At 41.1% G+C, this 16,468-nt stretch overlaps 1 protein-coding gene across 1 annotated transcript in view; it reads right to left on the reverse strand.

Annotated features, from left to right (window-relative positions):
* The window catches only part of CUNH3orf52 (chromosome unknown C3orf52 homolog), a 35,110-nt gene that overhangs the window by 18,201 nt on the left and 441 nt on the right, over positions 1-16,468 (reverse strand). Inside the window, 1 exon segment of the mRNA XM_021716845.1 lies at positions 10,013-10,142. Within this exon segment, the coding sequence (XP_021572520.1) occupies positions 10,013-10,142 (130 nt within the window).

Raw genomic sequence — 16,468 nt, forward strand, 5'->3', positions numbered from 1 at the left:
TTATTTTATTCATAGAAGGTATTGTAGAATAGGTCATGCTACAATCATGTTAGTTCAAACATAATCAATCATAATATTTTTAGGTTTAATAAGAATATAGTTAACTTTAGAAATGTCATTGTCTCCACTTTCTACTATCGAAGTTTTTGCCTTAGTACATTTACAATTTACATTTAGGTTTTAGAAGCTTTGCCACTGCTAATCAACTTTATATATTAGAATTAAGAATTGGAAAACTTTCATAGAAATTAGGATAGACATATAAGACTTTGGAATAGCCATTTTGTTAAGAGATTGTCGTCTATTGTTCCAAAAGGTGGCCCACCGTGGACCTTGGACTGGGCCACATCCTGTAGGGCCCAGTGTGATCTTTGGACTGGGCCACATTCATTAGGAAATTGGCTTAAGCTATAATTAAGAGCTTCCGTAGCATTGTATAAGTGGTAGAGTTTAATTTAGTCATCATGGGTATTGAGTGAGCTTTAAAAGTTATTGATTATCAGAACATCATTAGACTAGTAAGGATTGTTACACTGCTTTTGAAGAACATTAACTAGCAAAGGGAACAATGAGACAATCTTGGGGTTTGTTCCTCCTCACACCTAAGCATCTGGTGGGTGGGGGATGTCCCCCCGCACCTGGCTTTGTGTTCACATGAAAGACTTGTGAGACTGCTTGTCTAAAATTTGGGGATAAATACCTGCTGTAACTTTCAATAAACGACTTCTGCTCATTTCACTGAACAGTTGTCCACTTTCTTTCTTTCTCTTTCTTCCTCTTTATATCTATCCTTCCATCTTTCTTTCTTTTAATATCTATCCCTACAGATTCGCCAACGCCACCACATCTTCCAAGGGACTCCCCAAAACTTGCAGGGGCTGGCCCCCCGCACTCCTCAAAGATAAAGGCTGGACAGAGTAAGCAAGTATAAGCAGAAATGCTTTCTCCACTCAGTGAAACCAGACTTGGTGGCTCAGTCTGTAATCCCAGCACTGTGGGAGGCTGAGGTGAGTGGATTGCCCAAACCCGTGGGTTCGAGACCAGCTCAGGCAACTTGACAAGACCTCGTCTCTACAATAAAAAATAAAAAAAGTGAAACCAAATAAAAGATAGGGGCTTACCCCCATCATGATAAAAGTTTTGTTTATTTTGTGCCAAAGGAATCTCAGATTCCACTGATAGAGACTAAGGAAAGCCCGGAGGGAGGGAACGGGAAGAACATGAAATTCTTTGTTAAACTGAACCTGTAGCTTAGCTGGGTCCATAGGTGTCAAGGCAGGTACTGGGAAGGAGTAGGGGAGATGAACAATGAGTGACAGGGAACAAGATGTGGGGGTCAGCAATTGCACTGAATCTCCCTCCAGTCCTGTGCTAGTAAAGACCATGATGAGGAAGTGACATCATGACCAAAGTGGAGGTGGGACTAGCAAATGAGCGTGTGCGCCTCCATGTGTTACAGGCTCCCCAGGAAAAAGGGAATGGGCATGAAGTCATCGCTCTAGACTGTGGGAGAAGGATGTTGACACACTCTGTTTGCAGAAGGAAAGCCAAACTGCACACAGAGCCTTAGGGCTTCCAGGAATTAAGTTCCTGGGACAATGAGCTCTGTGTTGCTGCTTATGTTCTAATGACTGCGAGCTAATTGATTTTTAAGCAGAGCTGAAGGAAAACCACACAAAGCCAGGAGCTGGCACTAGTGTGCTAATTACTCCCCCCTGGCTCCATGCCAGTCTCCCAGCTTGGCCCTACACAAGGGCCACCTCTGTAGCCCTGAGAAAGGTGTGGGTGGGAGGAACCAGGTGCTCCTAATGCCATAGATTTTTTTCCTCCAATCTCACGCTTCAGATTTAACATAATCAGTCTCTGGACTCTGAAAAGGCCATAGTGGCATAAATTCAATGTTTGTGATGAAAAACCAGGTAAAAAGAAATAAGATTCCTGGTACTTATTCCCTGTGGAAATGTGGCAAAAAAAAAAAAGTGCAGAAAAGAGTTAACATAGCAGGCCTGAGACTGCCAGCCTTTGAAAGACCTGCTCAAAGTTGGCCCCTCGCTGGTGTCTGGGAACTTGGATTTTGTTAGAGTTCCCACCATTCCCTGATAAGAGTGGCTCACTGTGCCTCAACTGTTTGTACAAACAATGCGGCTAATATCTCCTTTCCTTCTGGGAGTCTGGAATTTTGGTACTTGCTAGGCAAAGGCTGTGTATATGACTAACCCCCAATAAAAACCCTGGAAACTGAACCTCTAATGAGCTTCTCTAGCAGATGGCACCTCAGATGTGTTGTCCAGCTTGCTGCTGGAGGAATTCAGTGAGTTTAGTGCAACTCCACTGGGAGAGGACACTTGAAAGTTTGCTCCTATTATCCTCTAGGTTTTGCTGTAATAAATCTTTTATGTAAGGTATCCTTTTGCTACAAGGAATCATAGTCACCAGAATGACTATATGCTGAGTCCTGTGAGACCTCCTAGCTAATCATTAAATCTAAGAGTGACCTTAGGGACCCCCAAACATAGAGAATTAGCGTCGCATCCTTATTTGTTGTAAGTCATTACATTATTTTGTCTGATTAAAAAAAAAAAAAAAGAAAGGTTATGCCTCTCATAGCAGAAAACTTGCAAAGCACAAGAAATTGTAACAAAGCAAAGAAAAAATACTAATGATCCTGCAATTAAGAGGTTTCTCCTCATATTTTATATTACATATTTGAGATCTTAATGAATAGGTAATTTATATCCTGCTTTTTGTTGCTTGCTGCTGTTATAGCTTATTTATCTTGATTATGTTGTGGTTAACATATCAAAAGCTCTTCCCAGTGCTTAATATTTCTTGCAAAATTATTTTAATGGTTCATAATATTAATAATAGGAACACCCACTTTCTTAAATATGATATTTATTGTTTTCAGCTTTCTACTGCTATAAATAGTGCTGCAATGTGTATCTTTGAACACTACAACCACCAAGTAGACTTCCATAGTTAGACATTAATGCTTCAGAAAAGAATGCCAGAGTATAAAAACAGGATTCAAATCACTACAAGAAGAGATGCCAAGTTTGAAATGAGGTCTCCAATAATGACTCTAATGATCTCTACTTAATATGTATCACCCAAATAGTGACTATGTACCAAGACCTGGCTAAATAGTTGTGTGTGTCAAAATAATAAGAGCAGGCTTACCCAGTCAAGAAAGCTTTTTTGTCACTAATGAGACAATGAGGGCAGTACTTTCCATGTAGAAAAAACATGTTTTGAAAAAAAATCACAAAAACCTATCTGGTATGCTGAAAGAACATGAAAATAGCTCTTCAGCTAGAATATTTTTTTAAAAAGAAGCTGGAGAGGGAGGTCTTAAATGCTAGGTGCCTTCAGGGGTAACGGAGGATTGTTAAATGTCTCCATGAAATAAGTAGAGTCTAGTGTTTACAGGAGGTTAATCTGGTGGTCACCGATGGAGAGACAAGACAGAGAGGCCACTGGGCACAAGACTGAGCTAGATCAATTTTGACTGACAGCAGTGGGAACAGGAGGGAAGGAATGAATGAAAAGTACAGGACAGTGGAAACAGAGGTGGCTTTACAGGTAGCCAGACTTAGTTTGAACCTCTGCTGGCTACTTATCAGCCACGTGACCTTGTAACCTTGAGCAAATCATTTCCTCAACAGAAATATCAGCACCTACATTGCAGATGTTGATAAAGATGAGAACCAACATGCATGACATATCCAGCATGGTACCTAGTAGTAAATAGGAAGTTGCTACCAAGATACTAGCAAGGAATGATTGATAAGATTTGATCATCACCTACATATGGGAGAAAAAGAAATAAAAATGTATCAAGGTATCAAGCCTGGGTATCAGCAAGAATAATAGTTACTATAATAAGCATTAAGTACAAACACCCAGCTATGCATTTTATGAATATTACTTCATGTAATCCTCACTTCAACCAATGAGTCAAATACTGTTTTCATTTTTAAATGAAGACATTGAGACTTAGAGAAAATGCATGATTTGTTCAGGTCAACAGACTAGTATGTATTAAGGTCAAGGTATATTTATAGGCTCAGATTCAGAAATCATTTATATTTTATAAATGTGAAAACAGGCCCAGAGGATTGAAGTCTGCCTATAGTCATACAACTGGATAGCAGCAGAGCAAAAATAAACCTGGTCTCAGTTCAGAGGGTGAATAAACTGGGGAAAGAGTGAGCAAATTGGGAAAATATGTGCTATGGTTTGAATGTTTGTGCTCCCTACCCCAAAATTCATATGTTGAAATATAATCACAAATACAGTGGCATTAGGAGATGGGGCCTTTGGGGCGTGATTAGATCAGAAGGGTGGTGCCCTCATGAATGGGATTAGTCCCCTTACAAAAGAGGCACCAGAAAGCTGCCTTACCCCTTCCACCATGAGAGGACACAGCTAGAAGGCATCATCTGTGAACCAGAAAGTGGGCCTTAATCGGACACCAAATCTGCTGGCACTTTGATCTTGAACTTCCCCATCTCCAGACTGTGAACAATATATTTCTATTATTTATAAATACACAGATTATGGTATTTTTAGCAGTTTGAGCAGATTAAGATAGGAATCAAATGAATAGTAGCCTCACATGAACAATAACTGAAATGATGACAGTTATTTCTAGGCAGAGATCTCTAGCAAAGAATGTCTCTAAAACTCGGGAAAATTGTACAGATGTAAATCTAAGAGTCACCTCCTAGAGGGAACAGCTGCTGCCCTGGAAGTAAATGAGCTCTCCAAGAAAAGAATGAAGAATATGAAAGTAAGAAAGCTAAAGACAAGGCTCATAGACTCACGATGCAGAGATCGAAAACATCAATAGCAGAATAGACACGAAGTCTAGAAGTTCTGTAGACTCAGAAAATACAGTAAAATTGACAGAGCTGAAGGCTGCAAAGAGGGCAGGAGACGGAAGAGAGGCTGGATTCCATGGTCAGGCATTCAGAACACTGCATATCACTTTCCCAATTTGCTCTCCCTTTCTCCAATTTATTCACTCTTTATATGAGACCAGGTTTATTTTAGCTCGGCTACTATTCAGTTGTGTAACTGTAGGCAACTCTTCAACCCTTTGGGACTGTTTTCACATGCATAAAGTATAAATGATTCTTGAATCTAAGTCTATAAACATACCTTTACCCTAACATGTGGGGAGACCCCCCCCAAAAAATGGAATTATCTTTTGGGGGGGCCCTTGTAGTATACTCGGAATTTGTTCCTCTGGATCAATCTGTCAACGAAAGTTTTTATCTGGACATTTTCAGGTGGTTGCATCACAATTCGCAGAAGAAACATCCTGAGTTGTGGCAAACAGGTGACTGGGTCTTCTACCATGACAATGGACTTACCCACACCATGCTGAGTGCCCAGCAGTGTTTAACCAAAAATGGCATGATCCCAATGACCTATACTCACTGTTTAACTGAGCTTGCCTTCAGTAACTTTTTTGGTTTCCTTGGATGAAAAAAGTCCTCAAAGGGAAATGTTTCGCCAATGTGGAATAAGTGAAACAAAAAGTGGCAGAAGCACTAAAAGTCACCAAAATTGATGAGGGCAAAAACTGTCTTGATCAGTGGGAAAAAAAATTCAATAGGAGTATTGCATCAAACGAAGAATACCTTGAAGGCAACTGAAGTTTAAACGAGTAGGAATACACTACTTTTTACAAATAAATTCTGGTTTGGGGGGGGTCCCCCCTCATATGTACTAGTTTATTGACCTGAATAAATTATGCATTTTTTCCAAGTATCAATGTCTTCATTTTTAAATGAAAACAGCAATATTTAACTCATTGGGTTGATGTGAGGATGGCATGAGGTAATACCTGTAAGGAGAAAATTGGGGATCAATGGATACAAAGACATTTAGAGGCAAGCAGGAGTAAGTTCCAAAGGCAGGTCATTCTTTCCAGAAGTTTGACAGTGATAGAAGGGGGGGGATGTCTAAATGAAATAACAAGAATCCCGATGGAAGATTGTTTTGAAGGAGAAACAATGCTAGTGCATCTGAGGAATTGCGAAGAACCTGAGGATGCTTGTAGAAAGGAAGATATATCTGAAGGTCTCTGAGTCAGAAGAAGTTGAAGAGTATTCTATGGAGAGCAGAGGTAAGGAGGTCAGTCTTGGTAAGGTGAAAAAACATCAGCAACCGGAAGGGAAGATAAACAGGTGAAAATGCAAAGAAGTTTTAAGGAATTGAGTCTGGAGCTGCGATTATGTTCCTGGCCCCCAAGGACCTTGGCAGTTTACAGCTTGTTAATGGTGTCTGCCTAGGATTTTCTCATGAGTCACCCTACACCAGGTTTACACTGTGAAAACTGTCAGTCTGCCAGAACCATGTGACATCATAAGATGTCGTTATTATTTCCAAGCGAAAAGCAACATATAGCTATCTAACACAACATCACTGAGGAAGTCCCTGCTTACATCTCGGTGCCACAGCATTCCTACTTAGGGGAGGGCCTATAAATTAAGCGATTAAAAGGATCAGGCAGGAATCTAGGGGAATGTAATGCTGGGGATATCTCATAAGGGTCATAAAGCTTTAAATTTTTTTTTTTTTTAATTTTTATTTTAAAGATGTTGGGTGCAGTTCAGGGTTAGGTATACAAATGGTCATTGTGCAGATAAAGATTTCTAAGCATCCAACTACTTGTAACAGTTTGGTTTTTGCAACATTTGGAATATTTTGTTCAAGCCATTAATTGTTTCATTAGGAAAGTGTTACTCAGGATCTCACTTCTCCCTGACTGGAGTAACTAAGGGAAGTAAGGAGAACACTTGGGGATGCTTAACTGGTTCTCCAAATTATGCAGAAATTTAAAAATGACTTTGTGAAAAAGAGGAAGGCTTTTTTGTTTCTTTATCCTTCACACCAAAGAATTTATAATTTCTTACAGAGGGGAGAATCCATGAATATCTTTTCCCTAGAAAGCTGGGACAAAACCGAGCCTCTAAACAATGGGACTCCCTGGACTCTGCCCATAAAATTGAACATTTAAAAAAAATTCCATCATCAACTATGAGTCTGGTAGACTGCTAGTCTTTTCCCTGTTATGTACAAAACCCCTACTTAAGCTGCCTTAAGCTGGACTATGATTCTGAATTTGTCATCTCTTCAGTGGCATACCAAGAGCAAAACAGTGAGTGAGCCCAGCTCAGATGCAGGCAATAAGTGGTGCACACTCTGCAGAGAATAAGCAACAATAACAAATTCCACTACAAGTTGGTCTGCTTTTATTATTACCACATGTTGGCAATTCTTAACAATGTCGGAAACAAAATATACCTCCTACCAGGCACCCTGCCCTGGGTACCCTGTTATCCTCTCCCCAACAATTACTCTTTCCTTTCTGCAATGCATTTACTGTCCTATTTTGTGTTCACCCCAACTGCACAGGTATTAATACCTCTGCCTCTAAGTCTCAGTTTGGAGACTACAGAGCCTTGAGACAGGCGATAAGGGGTTTGGAGAAGGACAAGCAAGCTGCAAGCAGCAAATATAGTTTCTGAGGAAAGTTAGCCTCTCAATGAGTCCAAACCCCAGGTACAGCCCTTGACTCTCTCAACAGTGACCTTTTCCTAGACAGCATTTTCCACATTTATAGTACCTGAAGGTTCTATAAATATTGGCTCCACATCAATGGGCTTGAAAATTAGGCAGTAACAGATTATTGCAGATTGTCCCTCCCAGAAGTACCTACAGAACTGCTCTGGATGAGTCTGAGACTGTCACAAAAGGGAGCCCTGTCCCTTTTTATCTAGGGCATCTTCCCCGCCCCCATGTCTATCATGACTCCCTGCAAGCTCAACTGCCTAAGGGCTGTTGAGATGCCAAATAAAATAAAAGCATTTCCTTGATTGAAGAAAAAGTCTGAGAAAGCTCTTTCATGGCATTAACATACATTCAAACATACAATCAAATTAAAAATAAAGTTTGTACTACACAAGTGAAAAAAAATTATTCCCTGACTATTATCCTATAATCTTCCATGTCTCCAAAAAAAAGCTGGTGAAGAAAATGGAGCACCTTCTTCTGCAGATTACTCTCAGTGAGTTGAAGAGGTTGGATGACTTTTGGGATGTTGTGCTTTAAAATTCTCAATATTAAACCACCTAGATCTCTTATATCGCCCTTTATGATAGGCCCCAGATGCCAACAGACAAATCAATCAACTTAAAGGACAGTACCAACTAGCCGTGATAGGACAATATTGTGTGATTTAACCTCAGTTTCAAGATCCAGATGTTGAAGTTGACATGAAGAGAAAGTATCAGTGCTCACATTAAAACTATTGTCCTCAGCATAATGGAGGAGGTGCAGCATATCTCACTAGCCTTTTCCTACCTTAAAATCAGCTTATACCCTCAAAGAATCATCCATTCCACCTAAACAATGTCCTAAGTAAATAAGTAGACATGGCGCCTGCCCTAGAAATTCACATGCTGGAGGTTGGATGATGCCATCAAGGTTTTCCAATTCTTTCAGGGACTAAAAAGAACAGGAGGTGAGTAGCAAATGTAGCTCCTGAGGAAAATTCCAAAGAGCCCCATCTGGAAAGACTTGGGAGTTCCCCTTTCTTGCTTTCATTCCGTAACTGGGTTTGCCATTGCGAGTCTGACTCAACCCAATCCTCATGGAAGCCAAATTACCCGCAAGGGTATCTCCGCTCCAGAAGAGCCTCTCGCTACCATCTCCCACACACACAAATAAAAAGTTTTCTGCTTTCTTATTTTGAAATTGACATGATTGCCCACTGGAGGGTGCTGAATTTATGCATTGTTAAAAACTGTAATAATACCGATAATCATAAAAATTTGGTAACTACCTAAAATGCTTTATAATGATGTACAACACACATGCAATCATAAAAAAAAGATGTTCACAAAGGAGTTCTAATGACTTGGCAAAGTGATCTCTATATAACATTAAAATCCTAAAGATAGGCCACAAGACTATAAAAAAAAATTTGATCTCAAATTATTTTTAAAATGCAAGTAAGAAAATGACTGGAATAAAGCATAACAAGATAATATTATGGATGAGTTTTATAGATAATTGAATATGTACTATTCTTAAATTAAAAATTAATACAATGAGCTAATATATGTAAAGTATATAGTCATGTCGTACATAGTTAACACTACACATATTTTTGTATTATACATATACAACACAAATATAATAAACAGTTATTTTTAAAATAAGTTAAAATAATAACAGCTTATAGACATGTGATTCTAGAAAGTTGTTTTTAACTCTTTCAAATATATTACTCACTATTTTGTCATCATAATAGCCTACAAGCTATACCAGTGGAAGTATAATTATTTTTATTAAACAAATTATAAGAAAAATAGTTTTAAATAAGCAAGTATCAAGATGTAATAAAATGTGCCGGGTTCGGTGGCTCAGCCTGTAATCCCGCACCTTTGGGAGGCTGAGATTGCCTGAGCCCGCGGGTTCGAGACCTGCCTGGGCAGCAAGACCTCATCTCTACAATAAATCAAAAAATCAGCCGGGCATGGTAGCGCATGCCTGTAATTCCGGCTACTCGGAAGGCTGAGGTGGAAGGATCTCCGGAGACCAGCAGGTCGAGGCTGCGGTGGCCAGGAGCGGCCACTGCACTCCAGTCTGGCGACAGAGTGAGACTCCAACTCAAAAAAAAAAAAGATGTAATAAAATATAAGTTAGTACTTAAGTAAGTTAAAAATGCAAGAAATCTCTTCAAGATGCAAAAGTTTAAAGATAAAACACTGGTCTCCATTCTTCTGGAGATTTTTAAAAAAGACAAAATACAACAAGAAAACAAAACACAAAAATCATGTGGATCTTCCACCCATACAACATATTCCAAGTCGATCTAAAATTCACATTATAAATAATGAAATAGTAATGAGTTCATCTCCGATTTCAGTGTCAGTTTCAAGCATTAAACAAGTTTTGGAAATGAGTCAACTTAATCACATTTAAATCCTCTTACCTGTCATTAGACATAAACTTACGATGATCATTATGATGAGACCTAGGAAAATAGAGGTGATGACCATCCACAGCTTACACCTTCCAAACAAATTCTTATTGCAAGAGCTCCAGGGGCTTTCCTTGGTAGTCTAGAAGGCAGAGGAAGATTGTGAGGCAGTCATTTGGTTTCAACGAACGTTTTTAAACACCTCCCAGCGGCCAGTGATACAGAAATGAGGACAGCAGGAGCCTGACCTGGTGGGGGTGGGGTGCTATACTCTACTTATCAAATTTCAAAAAGATACATCTGGGGCAGAATGAAACCTTACAAAGAAGTTAGCAAGAAAATGCTCTAGAGGTTCTGAGGTGGGCAGGGTAAGAAGGATTTTGAAAGGCGGATTTTTTAATACATCCAAGCCCAGGAAACAGCATCCATGGTGTTGATTCATAAGAGAACTTGCCAACAGACTAGTCTGATGATCGGAATGTGGGTTTCAAAGGCAAGTAATGAAAGTTAAGATTACAGAGTGAAAACATCCTCCGGAGTGTTTTGATTGCTGCCAGAATCGTTTGGACTTAATTTGATGTGCTCAGGTGACCTGCTGAAGGTTTTGGAATACAAGAGCTGATTTCAAAGATAAGAGAAAAACAGTGTGTAGTTTGGACTAGACACACCAAGAAAGAGCTACAAGACTACTGCATGGCCCAGATTCTGTGTAAAGAAGGCCTGGGAAGGGAGATGAAGGGACAGATGCAAGAGCCAGTAGGAAATCAGCTGCAGAGCGTGAAGTGAGGCAGAGGAGAGTCCAAGGAAAACAGTGACAACCGCTATGGTTTATTGAGCACCAGTGTCATTTCATTTACTCCTAACAACTCTTCAAGTCATGAATAAACCCATTTCAAAGATACAAGTCACAAAGACTAGCCAGGACTAATCCCTGCTATGTGTCACTTCAAAGTCCTCCAACTCTCCTTTTTGCGCACTGCCTCCTGGCATCCCTGTGTGTTGCCCAGGTTTTGAGGGTGCCAGGCAGAGGTTCCCACCTACTCAGAAACGGTCCCATGACCCTTCTGCTTCCCACTATGCCTTTAGATAATTTCAACATAAAGACCATGTGAATCAATGGAATATAATAGGGAAAAAATATGCTTCTGCATCAGACATACCTGGACGCCAATCCGAGGCATACCACTTAACAACAGGGCGACTTTAAGCAAGCTGCTGAAACTCGCAGACCTCAATGTTCCCAACTTTAAAATATATAAATCTGGTTCACAGGGCTGTTGCAAAACTAGAGATGATAGACACCAAGCATCTGCTAAACAAATACTGGGAACTTGACCAAGAGGAGCAGACACTCCTCAGTTATTACTCAGGGTTCACAGTCCCATAGTGCAGCAGCCGGCACTTGAGAAGATTTACTCCTGAACTGACACCTTGTTTACTTTCCCTCCCATACTTATCATGGTGGTGACCATCAGAAAAGGAAGTTGTTAGTCTACATTCGGACTACATTTCACACTTTCTCAGAGGTGCCCAAGCCTGGTTGCACATCAGAATCACCTGGGGAGGATTTTAACTGACAGATACTCACCTGTGCTTAGTGGACAGACTTGTAGGAGAGATGGGAACAGGCCCTGGCTTGTCATTTGAAACTTCCCCAAATGAATCAAGACTGAGACCTCTGGTCTGATGCCTCCCATCCTTCAGGAGCCAGGTCACATCTCCCCTTTAATGGAAGGTTTCCTTCCCACCGCCCTCAATGAGATGGCCCAGAACATGAGCTACCTGCATAGCTCATCCCTTGCTGGCATTGGCTGCCATTTCTGATTTCATGTTCAAATACAAATAGAGATTGGCCGTATCTTCCTGGGTAAATTGAAACTACATAGAGGGTGGAGCAGCTCTTAAACTTTCCAGTTCTTATATTCCACACTTGTGCCTCCTACAGTTAATAGACACGTAATGTGTGTTGCTTAGTTGTAGAGGGTGCCAACAATTTTAAGAATGTACTTTGAGAAATTCTAGAGGAGGGGGGATCAAATGTTGGAGCCCCTTAGTGCACTTTGCACTGGCTCCTAGGCCAGCCTGCCACTGGTGAGAGCGCAGCAGTAAAGGCCCTGGGAATCTGGAGTCAAAAAATAGGGCCACGTCTCAGAGAATAGGGCCACCCCCACTCAGAGAGAGCAGAACTGCTCCAAAGCCACCAAAACCAAAGGCTCTATAAGGCATGGGAAAAAAGACGTCCCAGGACAAGGAATCTTTCCCTTCTCAGGGGACAGAAATATATCGTCACACTTACAGAGCTCCTGAGACCTAAAGACCCTATGCTGTTTTTATTCCTATATAAAAGGCAGCTGGGATCATAAAGAAAATTATCTGCATCTCAAAGGAACCACAGAATGGTCATCAGTGCACCTCTTTGGCCTCTTATGCCTCCTTCGCTTATACTGTCCCTTGGAGATCACAAATTAGAACTCTGGTGCTTGAAAAGCCCACGCATTACTCTGTGACTACCTGAAAGAACTCAGCTCAGAATTACAAAGTCCTCATTTATAGGAAATGCATATTCCTGCCTAGCCTAAAGCTGCCAACCTACAGCCTAGGACCCTTCACTGACTCCTATCCCTTGCATAATTAATCTTTACAGACAGGTGCCTGAGCGAACACCCCTCCCTACTAAAACAAAAACAAAAAAATCTTCACAGACTTTAAGTCATAAAGTGATCTGTCCACCACTCCCAACCAAACAACACAGTCCAGTGCTTCTCAGCTGTTTGCACTTTATGACCAACTAAGGAATTAATCTTTTTCAGAGATGACCCTAGGAGATTTCAGTGTGCCCTAAGGGTGAAGAACCTCTGATTTAGCAGGTATGTGCTACCTGTGCTCTCTGAGTCTGGTCTCAGAACTGGACCTTGAAGACACACTACCTTTTTCATTGGCTTCTTCATTCTCTCTTGCCCACATTCTAGGCCATGAGGAGAGACCACAGGCAGGTTTTTCTGCAAGGCGCCTTCCAGAGATATTTACAAATGGCATCTCATATTCTACAGTCCCATTATATGACTTCAGAATTTCTGAGGCTTTTCTCTGAACACTCTCCCAGGTATTCACATTCCTTTTCAGGTAAAGGTCAAAATACATGACACAGGATCCTGCAACAATGGTAGGACTACCTGTCTCTTGGATACAAAAAGCTTTTCTTCTCTTTGGCTCATTCAGGAGCAGATTTGATATAGATCACAGAAAAATATTCTTAGCATGTAGAAAAATCTGTACCTCATATTTTTCACTGTGAAATTTAATCCACTCATTGTTTGATACAAGCATAAAAGAGTCAGTTGATTCTTGTTCTAGACTGAGCAACATGTAGCAATAAGGCTAATTGCTAGCTAGTTCATTCAAATAAATCTTGCCTGCCTTAAAACTATCAATTTACTGGTTTATTATTATTCTAATGATGCTGCCATCCCTTAAAATGTCTCCAGGACTTCTGTTTGAACACTGAGTCAGAGCCCGTGTAATGAGCCATAAAAGTAAACTAGTCTCACTTTATTACCCATAATTTCTTTTTCACTTTTGACCCAGTCATATTGCCATGTTTACGGTGACAGGAGGAAAAGCCAAGTTCAGTGGCTTATATTCCTTTCTCCCAAGCCCAGATCAAGAACGAGAAAGTTTTTTGGTTTTTTGTTGTTATTCTTTTTTTTTATCCTATACATTTAAAGTTTTCCCCAATTTGTAGTGAATTTTCTTATTTCTTTATTTTTTATTTTAAAGATGTGGGGTACAATTCAGGGTTAGGTATACAAATGTTCATTATGCAGGCACCCTTGTTGATGAAGTAGTGTGCCCCCCCCCCATTCCCCAGCAGATTTGCATTACTACCAATTGTTCTTTTTTTTTTTGAGTTGATGTCTTACTCTGTCACCCAGGCTGGAATGCAGTGGCTACCGCAGCCTCAACCTGCTAGGCTCAGGCAATCCTTCCATCTCAGCCTTCCAAGTAGCTGGAACTACAGGTGCATGCCACCACACCTGGCTAATAATTTTTATTTATTGTAGAGTCTAGGCCTTGCCAGGTTGCCCAAGCTAGTCTTGAACCTGCGGGCTCAGGCAATCATCTCACCTCAGCTCCCCAAAGTGCTGGGATTATAGGCATGAGCTACTGCACCCAGCCAGAAGTTCTTTCTATTGCTTTTGTACACTCTCCCAGCACAACTCTTCCAAGTAGGAAGAGAGGTATCTTCTTTCCAATGATCCCAAAACAGTTCCCTATGCCTCACCCATCCACCCAGCCACCTACAACTCCCTCATTTCAGATGCGATGCTCAACCCCTATGTCAACTTAAATTACCTAATTACAAATTACTTATAGAAATTAGTAACATATAATTTATAATTTAGGCAACTACAAATAATGAGTACAAATTATGACATTTATATGTTTAAATGATATGTAGATAGATAGATAAAAGAAATAAACAGAAACAGCTTGGGTTTTGAGACCTAAAAAATCTGAGTCCAAATGTCAGAAGCACCATAAGTGAACGTGAGCATTTTGGTAACTCCTCTGAGCTTCAGTTTCTTCACTCAGTTCCTCCCTGCAGCTGATAAATCAGAACACCGACTGACACCTTCCTGTTAAGCCAGTTGTGATAATTAAATGCATTTATATATCACAAGTGTTTGTCACAAAACAGGTACAAACATATGGTTAATGAAAATACACGGACTTAAAACTGGACATCTTCATACAGTTTAAGATTTACACACAAAATTCTTGAGTCTGAATCTTTTTAATGGTCCTATTATCAGCTGCCTTTTCAAGTTGAAATACACTTCATTTTATCCTATAGGAGTAAAGAGAATGATTAACCCCTTAGATGAGGGTTGTATTTCTCTTTTCAAAAGTTTTTCCTGTTTAAGCATTTCTAGAATGCCTTCCAAGTGCTCGCGTAGTCCTTCACCTTCACTCCGTCCTATCGTTGGCCACAGCTTTCCAGTCGGTGAGCTGCAATGCTTACTCACAAGGAAGTCTAGGATGTCTGTACATACCTTACTAAAGAGGAAGTCATCAGAACATGGAAAAACAATCCCTACAGTACAGGTGCTGAGCAATTATAGAACACCGATACCCTCCATGGATTTGACATTGTCCACTCCTCAACTGTTCTCAAGCAGGCATTCCCAGGTCTCATGGAAGCCCAGTTAGGCACATTACCTTACCAACACTGGATAGCCTTGCCCCTGGGACGCCCCTTCTAGTGGCGAAGAGGTCGCTAGATCTCTGAGCTCAGTTCCAAACCAGGGAGTCTCTCGGGTGTCTGCGTCCATCTAATGTGAGGCAAATATCCCCAATCCATTCCTAGACAGGGCCCTCAAGGACTCACACAGCAAGTCCACAGTGGGGCCACCTACAATCAGATAATCTTTGTCCAATCTTTATTCTTCCGTAGTGTTCATATTTCCATTCAGAAATAAGGGTCCAAATTACTCTCCAGAGTACCTATAGAAGCCTACTTTACTGTATTTCCAGGAATCAATGCAGCGCAAAAGCAACGCTTTCAACTTTTGAATTTCCTGCTTATCCCTAAAATCAACAGTTGGGCCGCCAAAAAGGTGAGAGAGGAGGAGCGGGGCCTAGAAAGATCCATGGGGAGTTCCATGTCCCCAGCAAACCCAAGCCAATCTTAGGGGTTAATCAGAAGGTGGATGGCTCAGAATTCAAAGCTCTGATGTTTTACAAGCATTTGATGAGAGTGAATAATGTTCCGGTCACTGCGAGCGTTGAATCAGAAAAGACCCCAGTCAGAACATCGTCAAGGACACCCTTAGGGACTAGGGACCAAGGAGGGGAAAAAGCAAATGAGGCGTAGTCTAGTTTTTTGAGATAAGAATTTTGAAATTATTTTCTTTGAACCGAGAAAAGCAAGTTCACCGCCTATCCCCAGGCTACCCCAGCCCCTCCTCCCCTCTACTCTCCCCTAAGTCTCTTTCTTCATGCAGAATCAAATGGCCAGGCTGGGGAAGATTTGTCTGTCTGGGGGATGGTGAACCTAAATGAGGGGTGATGGGGGTGGGGAGTGATGGGAGCAAGAGGAGGGAGGGCATGGACGTGGCAAGGCAGTAAAGGTAAGAAGGAGGCCGAAGAGATTCTGAAGAAAAGGAGGGGACTCTATCATTTCCGTTCTCCCAACTTGAAAAAGAAGAAAAACAAAACAAAACTAAAAGTTACATCGCAGCCGAACCGGTGGCACAAAACCGTAACTTCAGCACGCTGGCAGGCCGAGGCGAGAGGATTGCTTGAGCCCAGGGGTTCGAGTCCAGTCTGGACAACTTGGCGAGACCTGGTCTCCACAATAAAGGAAAAAAGTAGCCGGGCGTGGTGGTTCACGCCTGTAGTTCCAGCTACTCGGAAGGCTGAGGCGGAAGGATCGCCGGAGCCCAGCAGGTCGAGGCTGCGGTGGCC

The sequence above is a fragment of the Carlito syrichta genome, unplaced genomic scaffold (genome assembly GCF_000164805.1).
Source record: "Carlito syrichta isolate Samal-C Ts95f unplaced genomic scaffold, Tarsius_syrichta-2.0.1 Scaffold309017, whole genome shotgun sequence".
Lineage (NCBI taxonomy): Eukaryota > Metazoa > Chordata > Mammalia > Primates > Tarsiidae > Carlito > Carlito syrichta.